This window comes from Pelmatolapia mariae, linkage group LG20 (genome assembly GCF_036321145.2).
Source record: "Pelmatolapia mariae isolate MD_Pm_ZW linkage group LG20, Pm_UMD_F_2, whole genome shotgun sequence".
In the NCBI taxonomy this organism is placed as follows: domain Eukaryota; kingdom Metazoa; phylum Chordata; class Actinopteri; order Cichliformes; family Cichlidae; genus Pelmatolapia; species Pelmatolapia mariae.
The window spans coordinates 14,764,868-14,782,588 of NC_086244.1; the positions used below are offsets into that span (position 1 = coordinate 14,764,868).

Sequence of the window (17,721 nt, forward strand, 5' to 3'; positions counted from 1 at the left end):
TGCTGTTCACAAACGCTGTCCATCTAATCTGACTGAGCTGGAGCTGTTTTGCAAAGAAGAATGGGCAAGGATTTCAGTCTGTAGATGTGCAAAGCTGGTAGAGACATACCCTAAAAGACTGGCAGCTGGAATTGCAGCAAAAGGTGGTTCTACAAAGTATTGACTCAGGGGGCTGAATAATTACGCACACCCCACTTTGCAGTTATTTATTTGTAAAAAATGTTTGGAATCATGTATGATTTTTGTTCCACTTCTCACGTGTACACCACTTTGTATTGGTCTTTCACGTGGAATTCCAATAACATTGATTCATGTTTGTGGCTGTAATGTGACAAAATGTGGAAAAGTTCAAGGGGGCCGAATACTTTTGCAAGCCACTGTATATATACACATACACATATATATATATATATATACACACACATACACATATGTGTGTGTATGTATATATATATATATATATACACATACACATATGTGTGTATATATATATATACATACACATATGTGTATATATATATATACATACACATATGTGTATATATATATATACATACACATATGTGTATATATATATATACATACACATATGTGTATATATATATATATATATATATATATATATATATATATATACACATACACATATGTGTGTGTATATATATATATATATATATATATATATATATATATATATACACATACACATATGTGTATATATATATATATATATATATATATATATATATATATATATATATATATATATATATATATATATATATACACACATACACATATATATATATATACACACATACACATATGTATATATATATATATATATATACACACACATACACACATATATATATATATATATATACACACACATGTATATATATATGTATATATATATATATATATATATACACATACACACATATATACACACACATATATATATATATATATATATATATATATATACACACATCTTAAACATATATGTGTGTCTTAAATATATATCTTCTTTATATATCTTTAAAATCAACAATTTAATCACTGTTATTTAATCAAAATACTGCAAACCACAGAGTAAGAATAGCAGTCCACAATATCTCACCAGTTAATGTGCTCACTCAGGGACCACTGGAGCTCCTTCCATTGTTTTGGGTATGTCCCTATAGACTATTAGACCCCTAAAAACTACTCCAGTGTCTGTTTAAACTGTATAACTGGACACACTATGCAAGAAAAACAATAATACGGGTTTCCACTCAGCTGAGGTGCGTTTGAGCCTATTAGAACACCTGAAACCTACTCAGAGATTGGTTTGATGCCTCTGAATTAACGCCATGCTAGTTCAAGTTATGGATAAGGAAAATCTGCCCTAGGTTTAAAAAAGTTCAGTTTGCTTAAGTTGCATTTTCAGTTTAACCCCTTGAGGTGTAAGTCATTATCAGTCAGTGATGATACCAGTCCTAATCCTATATTTCAGAGAAAGGCAAAAACAGGGTTAGAGAGGATACAGGTCATCACCAATAAAGACCTCACAGGTTAATAATGTGATGGTGGATGCTATTTACACGAGTCTGCTGTATCCCAAAGATGCCTTATACCTTCTTCTTCACACCTTTTCTTTACTCCCTTGGTGCTTTCCATTGAAGCTAAGGTAAAGTGATGAGGAAAACGAGTTAGGAGGGTTTTTTTTGGGGTTTTTTTCAACCACAGCAATAGACAGAATCAAAGACAGGTGTAGTTCTCAGGCCTGAAGACTGAAGCCCACATTTAAACCTGCATTATATTTAAAGGCCACCATAGACTTCTATGGGACCTCAGTAAACACCTCTCTGATGAATTAATGAGCTTAGTCGCTATCTTTGGGTCAGATGTGAAGTCCATTTTGTAAATTTTAGCTTATCGAGCTTATCGAAAGGAAGCTTATTTTAGCTTATCGAAAGGAAGATAGACTACACAGTCAGATCGCCCCCTGGTTTATCTAATCGTCATATACACTCATCACGAGGCTTCAGAATGGGGCCGCATGACATCATGGTAGACCAACCAAAGATTTCTATTCAGGATGCTTTGAGTGCTGTGTCTCTTCCTTATAATGCCTTATTGTAATCCCAGCAGTTAACCTAAGTAAAGTAAACCAGAGTGAAGCCAAATGGAGATTAGGAGGTATGATTAATCCTCAAATCGATTGATCGAGGTGAACGCATGCACTGACTGGCCTGCTCTGTTTGTGTTTGAGCTGTGCCTGAGAGGGAGTTGTTTGTGTTAGAGTAGTGTATGTGAGCAACTATGTGATGATGTTGCTTTAGAAAAATGTGGTGATTCAACTAAAGAAACATTCTGAGGAGGAAAAAGGAGTGAAGAGAAAGGGAAAGATTGTAGGAGAGATGAGGGAAAGAAGGATGAAGAAGGCATAGAAGAGCCTGTGTGTTTATAAATCATTCTGTCTGTCCTCTCCAGATTAACACCCAGCCTCATGGGACTCTGATGGCCCACTTCCTGTTTCTGGACGACCAATAAGACACGAGCACCACTCAGTGGCATTTGATAACCACCCAGGGCCCAGGGAATTGTGGAAGAATGGAGTCACTCTGCTTGTTTATTTGGCTCCTTGAGACTACTGCTGGAGTACATTTTAATGACCGTGTTGTTGCAGGCACCATGCTCAAAAGCATGTGCAGGAAGTTCGCTGTGGAGCCCCAGCCACCCTTTCCCAATGAAAGTCTTGGATATGTCGTGAAGCTATGAGTTTCACACGTTGCAAGGCAAAAAGAGAGAGAGAGGGAAAAAGCAGTTTGGTGTGCAGGCTTGTGCTTAGTCACACTAGCATCCCCTTGAGTCTGTGATGTTAATTACAGACACACAAACCCTTCCAGAACATGAGCTCCATATTAGGATGAACCCCTGGTGTAGTGGTGTTAGCATTTATAGACTTTGTCGCGAGAGACTGATGGATGTCCACACCGCAGATAATTCATCAGTTCTTTAGTTTACCTCAGACTAAACTAAACACCTTTGACTGCAGAGCTAAATAACACTAAAACAATGAGGCAGTTTCAGCGTCAAAGGTCCTTGAGGTCTGAAAATGAAAATTTTAAGAGATAAATCTATTTTTGTATTGGATTGTGAAATCAATCCCCTATTATTTTTTATCATATAGAAATAAACCAAATGATTATTATTTGATTCATAAGTGATATATAAATGGGCAGGAGGTTAGCACTGTTGCTTCACAGCAAGATGGTCATGGGTTCGAATCCAACACTCAGACCAGGACTTTCTGCATGTTCTCTCTGTGTTTGTGTGGGTTCTTTCCTGGTACTCCGCTTCCTCCCACAGTCCAAACACATGTAGTTAGGGAATCTAAATTGCCCATATAGGTGTGAATATTGGAATATCTGTGTGTGTTATCCCTGTGACAGACTGGTGTCCTGCCCAATGTCTACCCCGACTTTTACTCTATACAGGGTTCATACGCTTTTTTCAGGGTCAAATTCAAGCACTTTTTAAGCACTTTCAAGGTCCCTTTTTAAGCTTTTCCAGCGCACCCCCCCCCCCCCCCCCCCCATTTTTTTGATTGGTCGACATGGTACATTTTTCCACCAATAGGGAAGGAGTGTTTTTTCTTTTTTCACTCACAAGCAAAGCGTCTTTGCTAGCGCTCTCCATAAAAAACATCGTTTTTACCGTTTCTTCCCGGAGTACACGCCACTGTTTTATTCAGAAACCCCCCCAAAAAACATCGGTTTTACGTGACCTATCAACACAATTTAAAAACTGGTATATAGCTTGAAGTCCGCACGTTCGACCCAAGTTGAAATGGAGACTCTGGGTCCATCGACCCCAGAGGGTTAACCAGAAAGCCTTAAGTTAGCTAGCTATGTATCGGCTAATGTTTAAAGCTTTCACTTGAGTAAATTAACTCATATTACTGCTAAGTAATGTTAGCTAAGTTCACAGCATATTCCGTAATAGCGCTGCCATACTGCATAACACTCAGTGCATTTCAATCATTTCTCCAGCGAGTTTGATAGCTAGCAAAATAATAATCATAATTTTTTTAAAAATAGCATGTGTAACGTACACGTACTGGAAAATTATTTACTAGGACTCACCTATCATGCGACCGGAGAACGCAAACTCCGCCATTGTTGTTTTCCATCAAACACTCATTAAAACAGCAATCTACAGGTATGTTAGCGCACTCATCCCCGACTGTCCGAGGGAGGGGCGGGGTCACATATTGAAACAGACGCAAGGCAGCCCAGGCGGGGAAATTCTGCTTTTGCGTCTCGTTTTATTTCTCTATCTGATAAGAAAACAATTCAATCAGATAGCTATTTATTGTGAATGAAATACAGTTACATTTTCAAGCACTTTTAAGCACCACATCTGAAATTCAAGCACTTTTCTTGAAAAGACGACATTAGAATTCAAGCATTTTCAAGGATTTCAAGCACCCGTACGAACCCTGTCTATAACAGCTGGGATAGGCTTCACGCAATCCTGAATTGGATACGCGGAAGTAAATAGATGGATGATATGAAGTGCAGCTTATCTTAGAAGTTGTTCCTGCAGATTGAATTCAAGTTCCAAAGAAATTAAAATCCTGTAACAATCAGGAACATCGTTTCAAGTGTTTATTGTAAATGAGCTCTTCAACACTGTCTGAATTTTGTGAAAAAAAACAGGAACAAAACGGTCAAAGCTGATGACATCAGAGAGTTTACGCAAATTACAGGAAGCTGCTATAAAGATGATGCTGCTGATGAAGTCACTGGTTGGTGGTTACCATAACAACACAGTTTTATTTCCTGTTGAGCTGAGCTTGACTTTTAAGGTCACAAACACACAACAGGACATCGCAATAAATATCACACCCAAAGGAAACAAATGCAGGACATCCTAACACCGGTGCCGAAGACATCCTCAGCTGACCGCCAACATCACTTCCTGTTTTAACCTGCATGGCATAAACCCAACTGACATTTAGGAAAATAAAGGGAGAATTATTGACTCTGGAAGGAACTGTTAATGAATAGTTGGCAGGAAATCCCAGTGAGCAACACAATGGCTGTAACCATAATTACATGCACACTGTCATCCTCTCTTTTTATGGCCCTCTTTGTTTAAATGTGTATGATGTCACTTACATACTGACATTAAAAAGCTTCTTATTCTAAATTTCTGCATTTAAAAATAGTTTCCAAAATTAACCAAAGCCATCAGCTCTCACATGTCCTTGTATTATGTTGAAGAGATATCAACAGAAGTTAAACTTTGCCCAGACTGTACTACAATGTAGTACTAATTTCTGCCACAAGATGCAGCACTGAGTCAAGTTAACCTTTATTTAACCAGGCAAAAGAAAACATTCTTGCTTACAATGGAGGTGTCCAAATTCATAGGCTGCATCCTCCTGAGGCCGCATTTATAGACCGATTGCATCACAGCAGCGCGATGAAGGCTGTCCAAATTCGTAGACTCCTCCAAATGCAGCCGACAAATGCGTCCTCCTTTTCCCCAGATTCGAAGGATGGGTCGGGTGTATCCTTCATGGCCCACTATATCCTAAAATTCATAGCACGGCCCAGCCAGTTCTAGTTTCCAACAATGGCGGCATCTACTTAGTTTTAATATTACTCTTATTACTCTTTCTGGGTCACAAAATAAACTTTTAAGATGTTTTCAGGCGAGAATGTAGCTGTGTAAACTTCAAATATCTGCTCGGTTTATCAAGACATCACATATTTACAAAAGTGCTCTGATGTTTTTGGAGACGTCTGTTACCCACCAGCTCAATAGCTAGCCGAGGCAAAAACAGCGAACTCCCAGCACAGCGTTTTTAAACCCCCCGCAGTCTTTTGCTACAGGTTAAACATGGTATATAAGTCACTTAGATAAAATAAAAATTGATTGTTTTTTTGTTTTTTAGTGTTTTATTTGTTCATGAGTAAATTGATTTGGCTGAGATTACAGCTGAATAAATGTCAACTGAAAAACCGATTAAACAGAAGCGTTAGATGATCGAGAATTTACTCCAGTGTCCTGTTATATTTTAGATAGCAAGGAGCAGGCGGCCTAGTTTATTAAACTCCACCGAGACAGCTGGTGATGCAAAACTGAAGGCTAGACCGTCCAGCTTCACAGCCCCTCACTTCTGGCCTACCCGGCCTTCGGAGGACCCGGCCCACGTAGACCACGAAGGCTGGGTCCTCAGGAGGATGCAGCCTCTGAATTTGGACCCCTAATGACAAACAAACACCAGCACATATCTAAGGCAACACAACACACCCAGTGGTAAAACGTTGCCCCTAGTGGTGAAAATTTGATCTTTTCCTGCAGTAGGTAATTACAAAAAGTACCTTTAAATATATCTTATAAATTAAGTTTCTTAGTAATTTTAATGCAACTGATTTTAAAAAGTGAGAGCTTGTGCTAAAGTACCTTTTTTGTCTCTCAAACAGCTCCTGATCCTAAGAGCCTGAGCAAAAAATCCTAAAATGTAATCGATGGCACGCTAATTTTAGCCAATTATATCATAACCACATGAACACAAACTCTTCTCCATGGTTATATTTCTTGCCTAGAAAGGCAGAAAAAAGAAACCACAATCTAAAACACTTGTATACTACAGCCGCATGTGGAGAACTCCAAAGACAGACAGGTGACAAGAAATGATTGGATAACTGCCATTTGAGGGCACAACTGATTGGAAGGTGAGTTGATGGAGGCTTTCAGCCACCTCCTACCTGTTTCTGATGCGTAGTTGGACTGCCGAACATGGTGGGCTGTGACGTGATGACCGGTGTGTCTTTTGTTCCTGTTGTTCTTGTGGTGGTGGCGGCGATGGAAAGGAAGAAGGAGGAGGAGGAGCAGGAAGAGCAGAAAGAGAAGCCATTGAAGGCATAAACTCTTCGATGTATCCCGGATCAAGCTCCCTGAGGAAAAACATAGACAGAAAATGAAAGTTAAACAAAATTTTTCTGTTTCATCCATCTGCAGCTGAACAAGGAAGCCAATACGGAACTGCAGTTCTTCTAATGGCCACTTGAGGCTGGCTCAAAAAGTGAGGCAGCCTTCACAGACTCCAATGCTAAAGTGTTCAACTCTACATTAGAAATAAAAAGGGTTAAAACCTGAGATGAAAAATAAGTTGGTCTCTATGATTAGTTTCCTGCTTTAGAGAAACTTTTCAGGGGAATTTTCTAAAAAAATCGGTCACTTACTTAGATTTTGTAAAGGCTTAAAATCTGGGGGTTGATTTGATTGACAGGAGTAGAGGCACAGAGAGCTGTAGGCCTCACCTCCTCTAATTAAAATCACTGAAGTTCCTGGTTTTGGTTTTTGGGCCATTTTTAATGGAATTATCGGTCATATAATAAGGCTTATTTTGTCATACAGCACATCCAACTTAGCACACCACCCTCTTATCCAAATATGGTTACTTTGGGCTCCAGAAACCATACAAGGCAGCGGCTAAAAAAAAAAAAAAAAAAAAAAAAGGCCACTGGTTGATCCACATCCATATATAAAACCAGTCTATGATCCTTTCAGAGATGTTCATTTCAAAGAGCTGCCTTTATGACCACCTTCATGTGATGAATTAAATGGAACTCTGGAATTTGTAACTCTAAAAAAATAAATCTACTTTTAGCTGCTTCCTCATTCCTAAACGGTAACTGATTGTCTGATTTGGCAGGTTTTTTTATACCCTTCTTTCTCAAGAAGGGATTTTTGCATCTTCCTGGGTTGAATCCAAGAGATCTGGCTTGCACTTACGCCAAGGAGCCAGTTGTACATATAAAAAAAATAACCTGGCATATTCTGCGTCCTAACAGGCTCTGAACCAATAGCATTGTTAGAAAACAAAAGGTGAATATTTGAGTGATCTGTTGCGGCACAGCTACTTAAACCATCAAACAAAGACCAATCCCTGATAAAGCTGGGTAATAAACAATGAATAGACACTATGAGTCATGTCATAATCACTGCTCTGCTGTTCTAAGGTACTATTTTTAATGCCAAAACTGGCACACACGATCCATTTACTGCCTTTTTCAGTCACTTATTGATCTCTGTTGGGTTACCTTTAGTAACCTTTATATTTCACAATAAATATTTCCCATGAAAGGGAAATGGGAAGAGTTGTATCTTTTTGAGTCAGCAAAGGAGAAGTGAAAGCGTCAAAAATGCATTTAAAGTTTTTTAGTTTTCTGACCTTGTTTTTTGTGACCTGAACCGAGTCATGCTGCGCTGACTTTCTCCCCCAGAGCAGATCTGGCTAATCTGCAATGAATCAAAACTTGCCGGCTAAAATAAACCAAACCCCGCTGTGTTCAGGTCCAACAGGTTCAGACAGGACGGTCTGCATGCCTCTTCTCTGTTCTGATCGCATTCACAATTCAGACATTCATCAAACGCCACAAGGGGTCGGACAACAATAAGAGAGCGCGCTCAATGAGCTGCAGTTTAAAGGGTCAGCTGTGGTGTTAACAACAGTGGGGAGGTCGGAGGTCACATGATCTTGGAAGATGAAATACTCCTGTGAGTCCTTTTGTTATCTGAACAAAGAGAACACAGAAAATGAGTTTCTGTTTTTACTCTGTGGGCCAGTGAATCATCCATCTGCACACACACACACACACACACACACACACACACACACACACACACACACACACACACACACACACACACACACACACACACACACACACACACACACAAATGGGAGCCACAGATGAACCATCACGACTGTTTATTTGTACATCTGTACTTATTAAAGAAAGTCCAGTATTTAACGTCTGCTATCATTTCAATAAGAGTTCAATAAAGAGACAAAAACAAAGAATAAAAGTCTTTATCAGAAGAGAAAATCACTCACCTGACCTCTCTTCCTCTCTAACGTTTGCTGTAGATGTGTGATGCAGAAATAAAAATGCAAAAATAAGACTGTGATTTTGTGACAAGCTTCCCTCTTAGCCAAAGACATAACTAGACTGATAAGCTAAAAAATTTGAACCACTTCATTTTCAACTCTGGGTTTATTTTGTATTTTACCCAAAATAACTATGAGTGTTTAGCTTAAATGAGGCTGCATTCATCCATCCATCCATCCATCCGTCCGTCCGTCCGTCCATCCGTCCGTCCATCCATCCATCCAACTCTTTCCCCAGCATAGAATCATAATCTCTGCTGTGTATCCTGGGTCTGCCTCATGGTCTGTTCCAAATATTGATTTTCAAGCTCATTAGAATTGTAAAAACTTGCTTTTTACCTTATATAGTGTATTTCCATGTATGCTTGCATACGTTTCAATAAAATTATGTACCTATTTTCCTAGCAAAATATAAAGAAATGGCATATGGCTCATGATGTTTGCATGGTTCTGAATGTTTGGCCTAACTCTGGACCCTTTGTAGTTTTCTTAGGTTCAACTGACTCGGGGTGAGTGTGTTTGCCTTATATGGGCCAAATATAAGTGTGTTGTGGTATTTAGGACACATATGGCCTACAAAATCTCAACACAACTAAATTCCAGTGTAGCTCATGACCACCTGTGGTACATGCAACACTTCTCCATACAGTAAGTGTTAAAAGCAGCACACATTAGATGTGTCTGCTATCTGGAGTATCTGTCTTGTACTGATATACTCCTGACTGCAGCAATGATTCTCTCTGATTTAGAAAAAAAACTACTCAACTCAATTCCACAGGGAATCATTTTAAAATCTTAATTTTTGAATCTGCCATCATCATCATCATCATCAGACTTTCATGTTAAAATATCTAAATTTACAGCCAAAATACAGATGCTTACAGCCTGTTAAAGTCTAGTTAACTATCCCCATTTAATATCGTATATATTAGACAGCATTAACTCTGAGGTATCTGTGCCTGTGTGCAGTTCATGCTAACTAGATTTTGATTAATTTATTGTCCCACAAGGTATGAAACCTCACCATAAAACCCATCTAAACATGCACACTTTAGTAAGGATAAATAAGTAAGTAGTGTATGTTGAATATGGAGCTGCCAGGCAGGAGGAAAAAAGAAAGACCAGGGAGAAGATTCATGGATGTAGTGAAGGAGAACATGCAGAGGGTTGGTGTGACAGATGAGGAAGCTAGGGTCAAAGTTGAGGTTCAAGGGAATGGTTTTTGCTGGGTACAAGGAGGAGGTAGAGCTCTGATAATGTGTTCTTGTCCAATATTTTCATAATGCTGATGTGTGTTTATGTGTATGGGTATATATATATATAGATACACAACCCACATATATATATCCTTTGAGGTGTTAGTGGAGTTATTAAATATATATATATATATATATATATATATATATATATATATATATACACACATGTATGTATGTATGTATGTATGTATGTGTGTGTGTGTGTGTGTGTGTGTGTGTGTGTGTGTGTGTGTGTGTGTGTGTGTGTGTGTGTGTGTGCGCGCGCGTTTATAAAACTAATTAATAATATTACTATTATTAATAATAATAATAGTAATAATAATAATACATGTAACATATAATGTAATTGTAATGAGCTATTTCTGATTTCTGTAGTGTATTGATTACTAAATAGTGGAACGGGGGTGGGATTAAATAAGTTTATGCTTCTTCCTGCTCCTTTTTGAACATGAAAGTTTTTTGTTTGTTTGTTTGTTTCGTTTTTGTTTGTTTTGTTTTTTGTATTTGTGGTTGCTTTGTTTTCCATTTGTTTTGCTTTGTTTGTTTGTCTCTTTTTTATTTCTATGTGGTTGTATTTTTTTTAACAAATAAATAAAGATCTAATTTAATTAGAATTAAATCTAAAGATTTAATTCAATTCAATTCAAAGTTGAGATGGGGGCAAATGATTTGATTAAAACTGTGCTGGGAGACACGGCAAACCTTCTAGCAATGGCACACGTTGAGGTACCATCCTGTGGGAGTTGGACTACCTGTGTAACCTCTGTAGGGTCCAGGGTCACGCTACCAGTAGTGACACCACCCTAGCTAAATGGAAAACTAGTGAAAAAACCTTATTCTGAGCAGTGTATTATGATTGAAAACTGTTGCAAAATCAAATCAAAGGCAGTTCTCCATCGTTCCTCCACCCAGCAGAGCCATTTATATCTACAACCCCTTTAAAAACAGAGAGAGAGAGCACAAAACACAACACACCCAAGGGTTACACTATGAACTGCAGACATTCCACCACTGCATTATCAGAAACACACACACACACACACACACACACACACACACACACACACACACACACACACACGCAGGTGCATAGATAAAGGCCCATTAAAATAAAACCTGTTGGGCTGGTCAGAGGAATGCAAGGCAGCCACAAACACCCAGAAATCACCAGAACAGGAGGGACTGCGTTGTCACATTCCACTTTCCATCTCATCACACACACACACACACACACACACACACACACACACACACACACACAGCGTTTTGGCCCTGACCTCACCTGAGTTCAGCAAGTTCAATAGCAGTGTGAGTCACAACTGAAGATGAAAAAAATCAATAAAAAACATCATAAACAGTAGTTTTATTTGAAATTGGAGATGGTCTGATAACATTTCTCAAAAAAGTACCAAATCTGTCTGAATATGGCTGAAGTGGAGGAAATATATTTGAAATCATCCACAGGAGAGGAAACAATCAGCCCACAAGCTGGTTTTATGTCACACTTCAATCATTAGAGGTAAAAATGACCCATCCAGCAGGTGAAGATCAGGTAAGGATCTCTGCTGTTTCTGGGTTACAAACAGTGGTGTTAAAGCGCACAGAGATACACAAGAAAATGTTAAGTAAGTAAATCATTACTAAGTTAAACTTGCCATATGTCCAACTTATCTGTTTCTGTAGCTTTTATTTTGAAACCTTCCTCAGCAGAAATGTTTTACCAAGCTGCCATGGAGACAGTTTAGTGTCATGTGACCTGCGTGTGGAATTTTGTCACATGATATGGTTGCATGCACGTGTAGAGAAGGGTGAGATGTGAGAGGTTACATTCACTCCATCACATGAAGTAAAGTTACTGATTTATTGAGTAAAAATACTCAGTGGAAGGGTTTTTATGCATTTGAAACAGAAATTTTACTTGCTGGGTAAATTTTAATTTGACATTTTAATGTTTTGACATTTATAGCTAAGTTAAAAGGAACATCAGTACTTTAAATCAAATAGAATCATGTTGCTTGTTTCCTGTTTAACAAAACAAGGCTCATTGTGCCATCTTATTCATACTTTGCAAACTCCAGGCCAATAGAAATAATAATAGCCCTGGAATTCACGCTATTGAGCTAATGACACTCTTTCTAGATCAAAATATGTGTTAAAAGATTCTGATTTTATAAAACAGTGAAAATATTGCGCATTTATATCATAATAAGGGCTGTAACTCGAAATAGTTGGGATTTCCTTCAAAGAGTTAACAAATGTCTTTGCAGACCTTTTAAAAAAATATTGTAACGGAACCAAACTGGGTTTTGTGTGAACTCACAGTGATTTTTTTGTGTTGTTAAAAGTGTCCATATGGGTCCCCACAAAGTCACTGTGCACACACACACACACACACACACACACATACACACACACACACACACACACACACACACACACACACACACACACACAAACACACACACATACAGGGGTTGCCTGGGAAACTCTATTGAGGCGGTTCATCCCTGTAATGACTTCCTCCTCGTCTTTTTTTGAGCAGAGAAACTCAAACATTCATTCAGCTCGATTACGTCAACTGACAACAAAAGAGCACAAAGACAGAGTCAGCGGAGATGAATGGATGAAGACAAAGAGAAAGAGGAACTGGGAGAAAAGAGGCGGAGGGGACACCTACAGACAGCTACGCAACTATGATCGAATGTTTTCAAATTCCTCTTGGCCTCCTTTTCTCATCAAGTTTCAAATTCAGTCCATCTGATTGTATTTACTTTGTAGCTGCAGTGATCAAGAAACCTGAAAGAAAAACAGTTTATCATCAGTCAGTTTACCCAGAGGTCAGAGCACCTAAAAACCTAAATCTGAATATTTACATGTTTTAATCTTTAATATCAGGGCTTTGGTCTTACACTGAGAGTGACTGAGCTGGATGATGACTCAGCAGTGGGGCTGCTGGTTAAGGTGCCAATTTTCTGGGTGAATGTACATATTATATTAAAGGACTGCAGTTCCTCTAATAGCCACTTGAGGCTGCCTCCAAATATGAGCCAATCCCATAGACTCCCACGTTAAAATGTCCAGCTTCACAGCAGAAATAAACACGATTGCAATAATCCGGTCTTTAAGCGATGACGTATGAACCCTGCTTCCGGGTCCAAACTAGAATAGAATAGAATAATCCTTTAATTGTCCCACAAGGGGAAATTTGGTTGTAACAGCAGCCAAAAAGACACATATACAAACAAACAGTACACAGGACACAGAACAGAAACTCTGCTCTACTCTGCCTTTATTAAGGGTGTTGTATTTTTAACACGTTTAATGCTTTGTATTTTGTTCTATTTAATTTGAACAAGTCCCTAAAAAAGGCAGTGATCAGCTCAGTTTTTAAAACCTTACGATTTAACTACAGCCCAGCCCATGCAGCAGTAAATTAATGATTAACCTTGTATTGTGGATGGATTATCTCAGTTGTTCTCCTGACTGAAGTTTGGTCCGTTTACAGCATCCTGCCATGCGATTGCATTTGTCCCTAACCATCAGGAACCCTCACGTTAACTTTTATCAAGTGGAAAAAAGTTAGCGTTCATCCTCCAGCTTCACTGTGTTTATGTTATGCTAACATAGCTGTGTAGCTAGCGATTACGTAGCACATCATTATATACCAGCTAGCCCAACTTCAGTAACCCTACAAACGTCACTTCTGTTTAGTTTTCTGTCTTCATTTATGTTGGAAGTGATAGCAGAGCTGTACGTTTGAATTTTTCAGAAATCTCTCAGTCATGCTATATCATGTTTAGGCGAAAACTAGTGAGCTAACTTCTAACTCCGTTAAATGTAATACATTCTGTTTTCATGGATGCCTGGATGTTAAACTTAATTGTTACACCTGGTAGAGCAGCAATACTGATCATTTTATTAAAGACGAAAGAATTTAGACAGTTTGTAACTCTCAGTGATGCTGCAGTGTTCATTTGACTTTGGGACCTGAAGCGGTGTTTGGACGTGGAAACAGCTAATGACATCAGACTTAAAGACTGGATAGGCATCCCAGTTTTAACTGGGCAGTGTTCTGAAAATGTACTCAAAATTTGCTCAAAATAAATTGGAATCATGAAAATGGACTGGGATTTATCTATTGCTCTCAGATTTTAACCCCTGTCTCATTTATCTATTATTTTATGCAGTTTAACCTTTTGAGCTGGACATTATAGAATCAACAGCTAACCTGATGTGTCTGGACTGTGGGAGGAAGTCGGAAAAGCACATGCAGGAAAAGAAAAGGGAGGACATGCAAACTCCAGCAGGTCTGAAACTCACATCTTAAAAGTGTGAAATAAACATTAATCATTGTACCACAGAAAGAATGGTATGATCTATGAGCGGGAGCATGGGCGCAGCTTTTTAAATGAGGTGTTGAGGAGTTGCGGGGAGGCAGGCAGTGGACCAAGCCACTGGGAGGCATATGAGGCGGATTTTTTTTTACTTAAATTTAAAAATGTGTTAAAAATGTAGAATATTATTACAATATTTCACGTTATAAAAACCTGGATGCAGGAACACCCTAAACCCCCCTTTAAACACGCCTATGCTGTTATCATTTGAGTGAAAAAAAATATCATATATGCTAGAACTACTACAGACAAAATTATTTAAAATCAAACAAACGTTTTGATTTAGACAATCATCACTGTTTGTTAAATTCAGGGGAGCTCTGTTGTCAATGTAAGAAAAAAAAAGTAAGTTAGGAACCATCAATCCACCCCGACCTCCTCCCTACATACACTTTCTCTGCTCTCATAAAACCAGCCCTTACATCCCTCCGTGTGAAGTGACAATAAAGACATGCAGGACAAATAAACACGATTAAAAACACAACAAGCAAAAGGCTGTTGCAGATTTTATTATCTCGTGTTCTGGTTTATGTCCCTCCCAGAACAGCAGGATTTTGTTTTTCTCCATTGGTTTTGAATTCAGTCTAAGCGACTCAATCAGCACGAAACAAAGCACATGCAAATATTACAGAGAACAACAGGAGGAGACTGTGGCCAAACCTGCTCAACAAAGCACCGACCAACTGCAGTGTATGCACCAAGGAGGACACTGATAGAACAAACACATACAGAAAATACACACTCATCCACACCGGTGCTGTCACTGATAACACTGAAGCAGCTCTGATAGTATCAGGACTGAGAATCGAGCACCATGTTATCCCCCTGAATGGATTCTGCTGCGCAGCATAAAGGCCCTTTCACAACGGACGCGGCATGCGCTGCGCTCACCACTAACTCAGAGCGAAGGATGCAAAATTTGTTGCGCTGGCCGCAGAGCTCTGTGGTTATTTTGCGGCACCTCTGTGTGTACTAGATGCGCCTGCTCCTTGTTGTTTCAAAAGATGTACATCTCTGGCTTTATATCCTTTACAAGAGTTTGTGTTGAATTTTGTTCAAATGTTCAATAAAAACATGTATCACTCATTCAGAACGAAGAAAGCTTTGTAACTATCCCGACTAGTGAAGAGTGTTTCATTTCCACAACACTGCTTTCCCCCTGATGTCCACAGATCTGTTGAAAAGGCTCTGGAGGTCCCTGTATAAGCACGTAAACCTGTGACAAAGAAAATCACTGAACTCAGACACGCACAGACTGTTTTCCTGTGTGGTGATGAAGGAAAACACTGGCACGTGAAAGGGCATTTACCCTTCCAGGTCCTGAAGCTCAGTAAAACGCCCCTCCGACAGCCAAACGCATCTGTTCTCTGATTGGATTGTTACACTTGTGATTGACATGACATTGACCAATCAACTGAAAGGAAGAAAAATCTGGTCAAATTCGTTCTTGCAAGTTGAAACTCACACACAAGCGAGGGAACTTGAGCGCAGAGTTTTACAAAGAGTTTTTCGCTTTGTATCTGTAACCAGACCTTAACAAAAAAAATTGTAACTTGTGTAAATATTTTTTACAAACACACAAACTTTCATCTATAGATGCACAAACATAAAATTTTCAGATTTCTGGTTTACAAGGTTACAAAACTCAGTTCACAACTACGCATTTGATTTACGAGTACAGAATATTTATGACCACAATTTGAGTCCACAGGAAACTGCAGAAACTATTGGATGTGAAGACATGTACAAAGAAGTGGAAAAGCTTAAGGGACAAAAGAAGAAAAGAATAAAGCAAAAGGCCACAACAAAAAGCGGGGACCCAGCGGGGGAAAAAGTTCCAGGTTTTTATTGTTTCTGTCGTGGCTGCCAATGTGTACAAAACACTACGACACAACCACAAGGTAATTAACACCATGAACTAGCATGAACGCTGGTAACAGTGTCGACCACTTACAAGGGTCACATCGCAGGCTCTACAAAGACTTACCACAGATGTAAATCAGCCGTGAAGTCTAAACCTCAGAAAGACAGGCCTGACGGTCTAAGGCTATGAACCAAAAGACTGTGGTTTGGGTTAAAATACACTAAACTAAAGCCCTTCATGTAGACTGGCAGCATGAGAGACAAGCAGGTGGGACAGATGCCGAATCAGCAAGGCCCAGGCAGTATTTGTAAGGCCAGAAATAATAAGCAGCATTAAGTTGTGGCAGCAGATCTTGAGAAGGAGATGGGGGCAGCTCAGTTATACCACGAGAAAGCCAACAACCAACATTACAATACAGGCTCTGACCTGGAACCCACAAGGAGAAATAAAAAGGAGATGACCACAAAGTACCTGGAGTCACAAAGACGTCGCAGACATTAAAGCAACAGGACGGACAGTAAAGGCGGCTCAGGACAGACCCAGCGCTGCTGGGTCGTTGTCCAAGAGTACCCAACTGCCTAACAAGAGTAACCATGCATGTTAATGCTAAGGACGGCTTCATCATTAACACTGCAGCAAAAGGAAAAATCATTAGTGACCATGATTCTTGCAGAGAACAACTTCATATATATATATATATATATATATATATATATATATATATATATATATATATATATATATATATATATATATATATATATATATATATATATATATATATATATATATATATATATATACACACACACACATACATACATACACACACACACACACACACATATATATATATATATATTAGTTATCTTATAAAAGAGACTTTAAGGATATTACAGTTAAAGCTAAATATAACAAACTGCAATTTAAAATATCAGCTATGTAATCAGTTCCTTTAAAAGTACTTCAATCCATTAGGTCTATGTTTCTCTGATGTTTTCTGGCAGACAATAATGGAAAAAATGCTCAACTTTATGCCAAGAAAAAAAATCATCACAGAGCTGCTACCAGGCTGTAGATTATTAATCCTGTTGGAGAAGCACAGATTTGGCATTTTCCTGATTTTTCCACAGAGTAAAGATTATTTTAGAAAAAGCAGCCATAGAAAAAAGACACACCTGCAGTGGCCTTGACATTGTAGCATCCAGCAGGAATGCAACTAAACAGTGACTAAAGAGTTTT

The 17,721-nt window shown here is 38.6% G+C and overlaps 1 protein-coding gene across 2 annotated transcripts in view; it reads right to left on the reverse strand.

Annotated features, from left to right (window-relative positions):
• Positions 1-17,721, reverse strand: part of shroom3 (shroom family member 3) — a 72,335-nt gene that overhangs the window by 40,072 nt on the left and 14,542 nt on the right. For both annotated transcript variants that reach the window (XM_063463674.1, XM_063463673.1), the window contains exon 3: positions 6,774-6,962. In XM_063463674.1, coding sequence (XP_063319744.1) covers positions 6,774-6,962 — 189 coding nt within the window. The remainder of the gene's footprint in view (positions 1-6,773; positions 6,963-17,721) is intronic.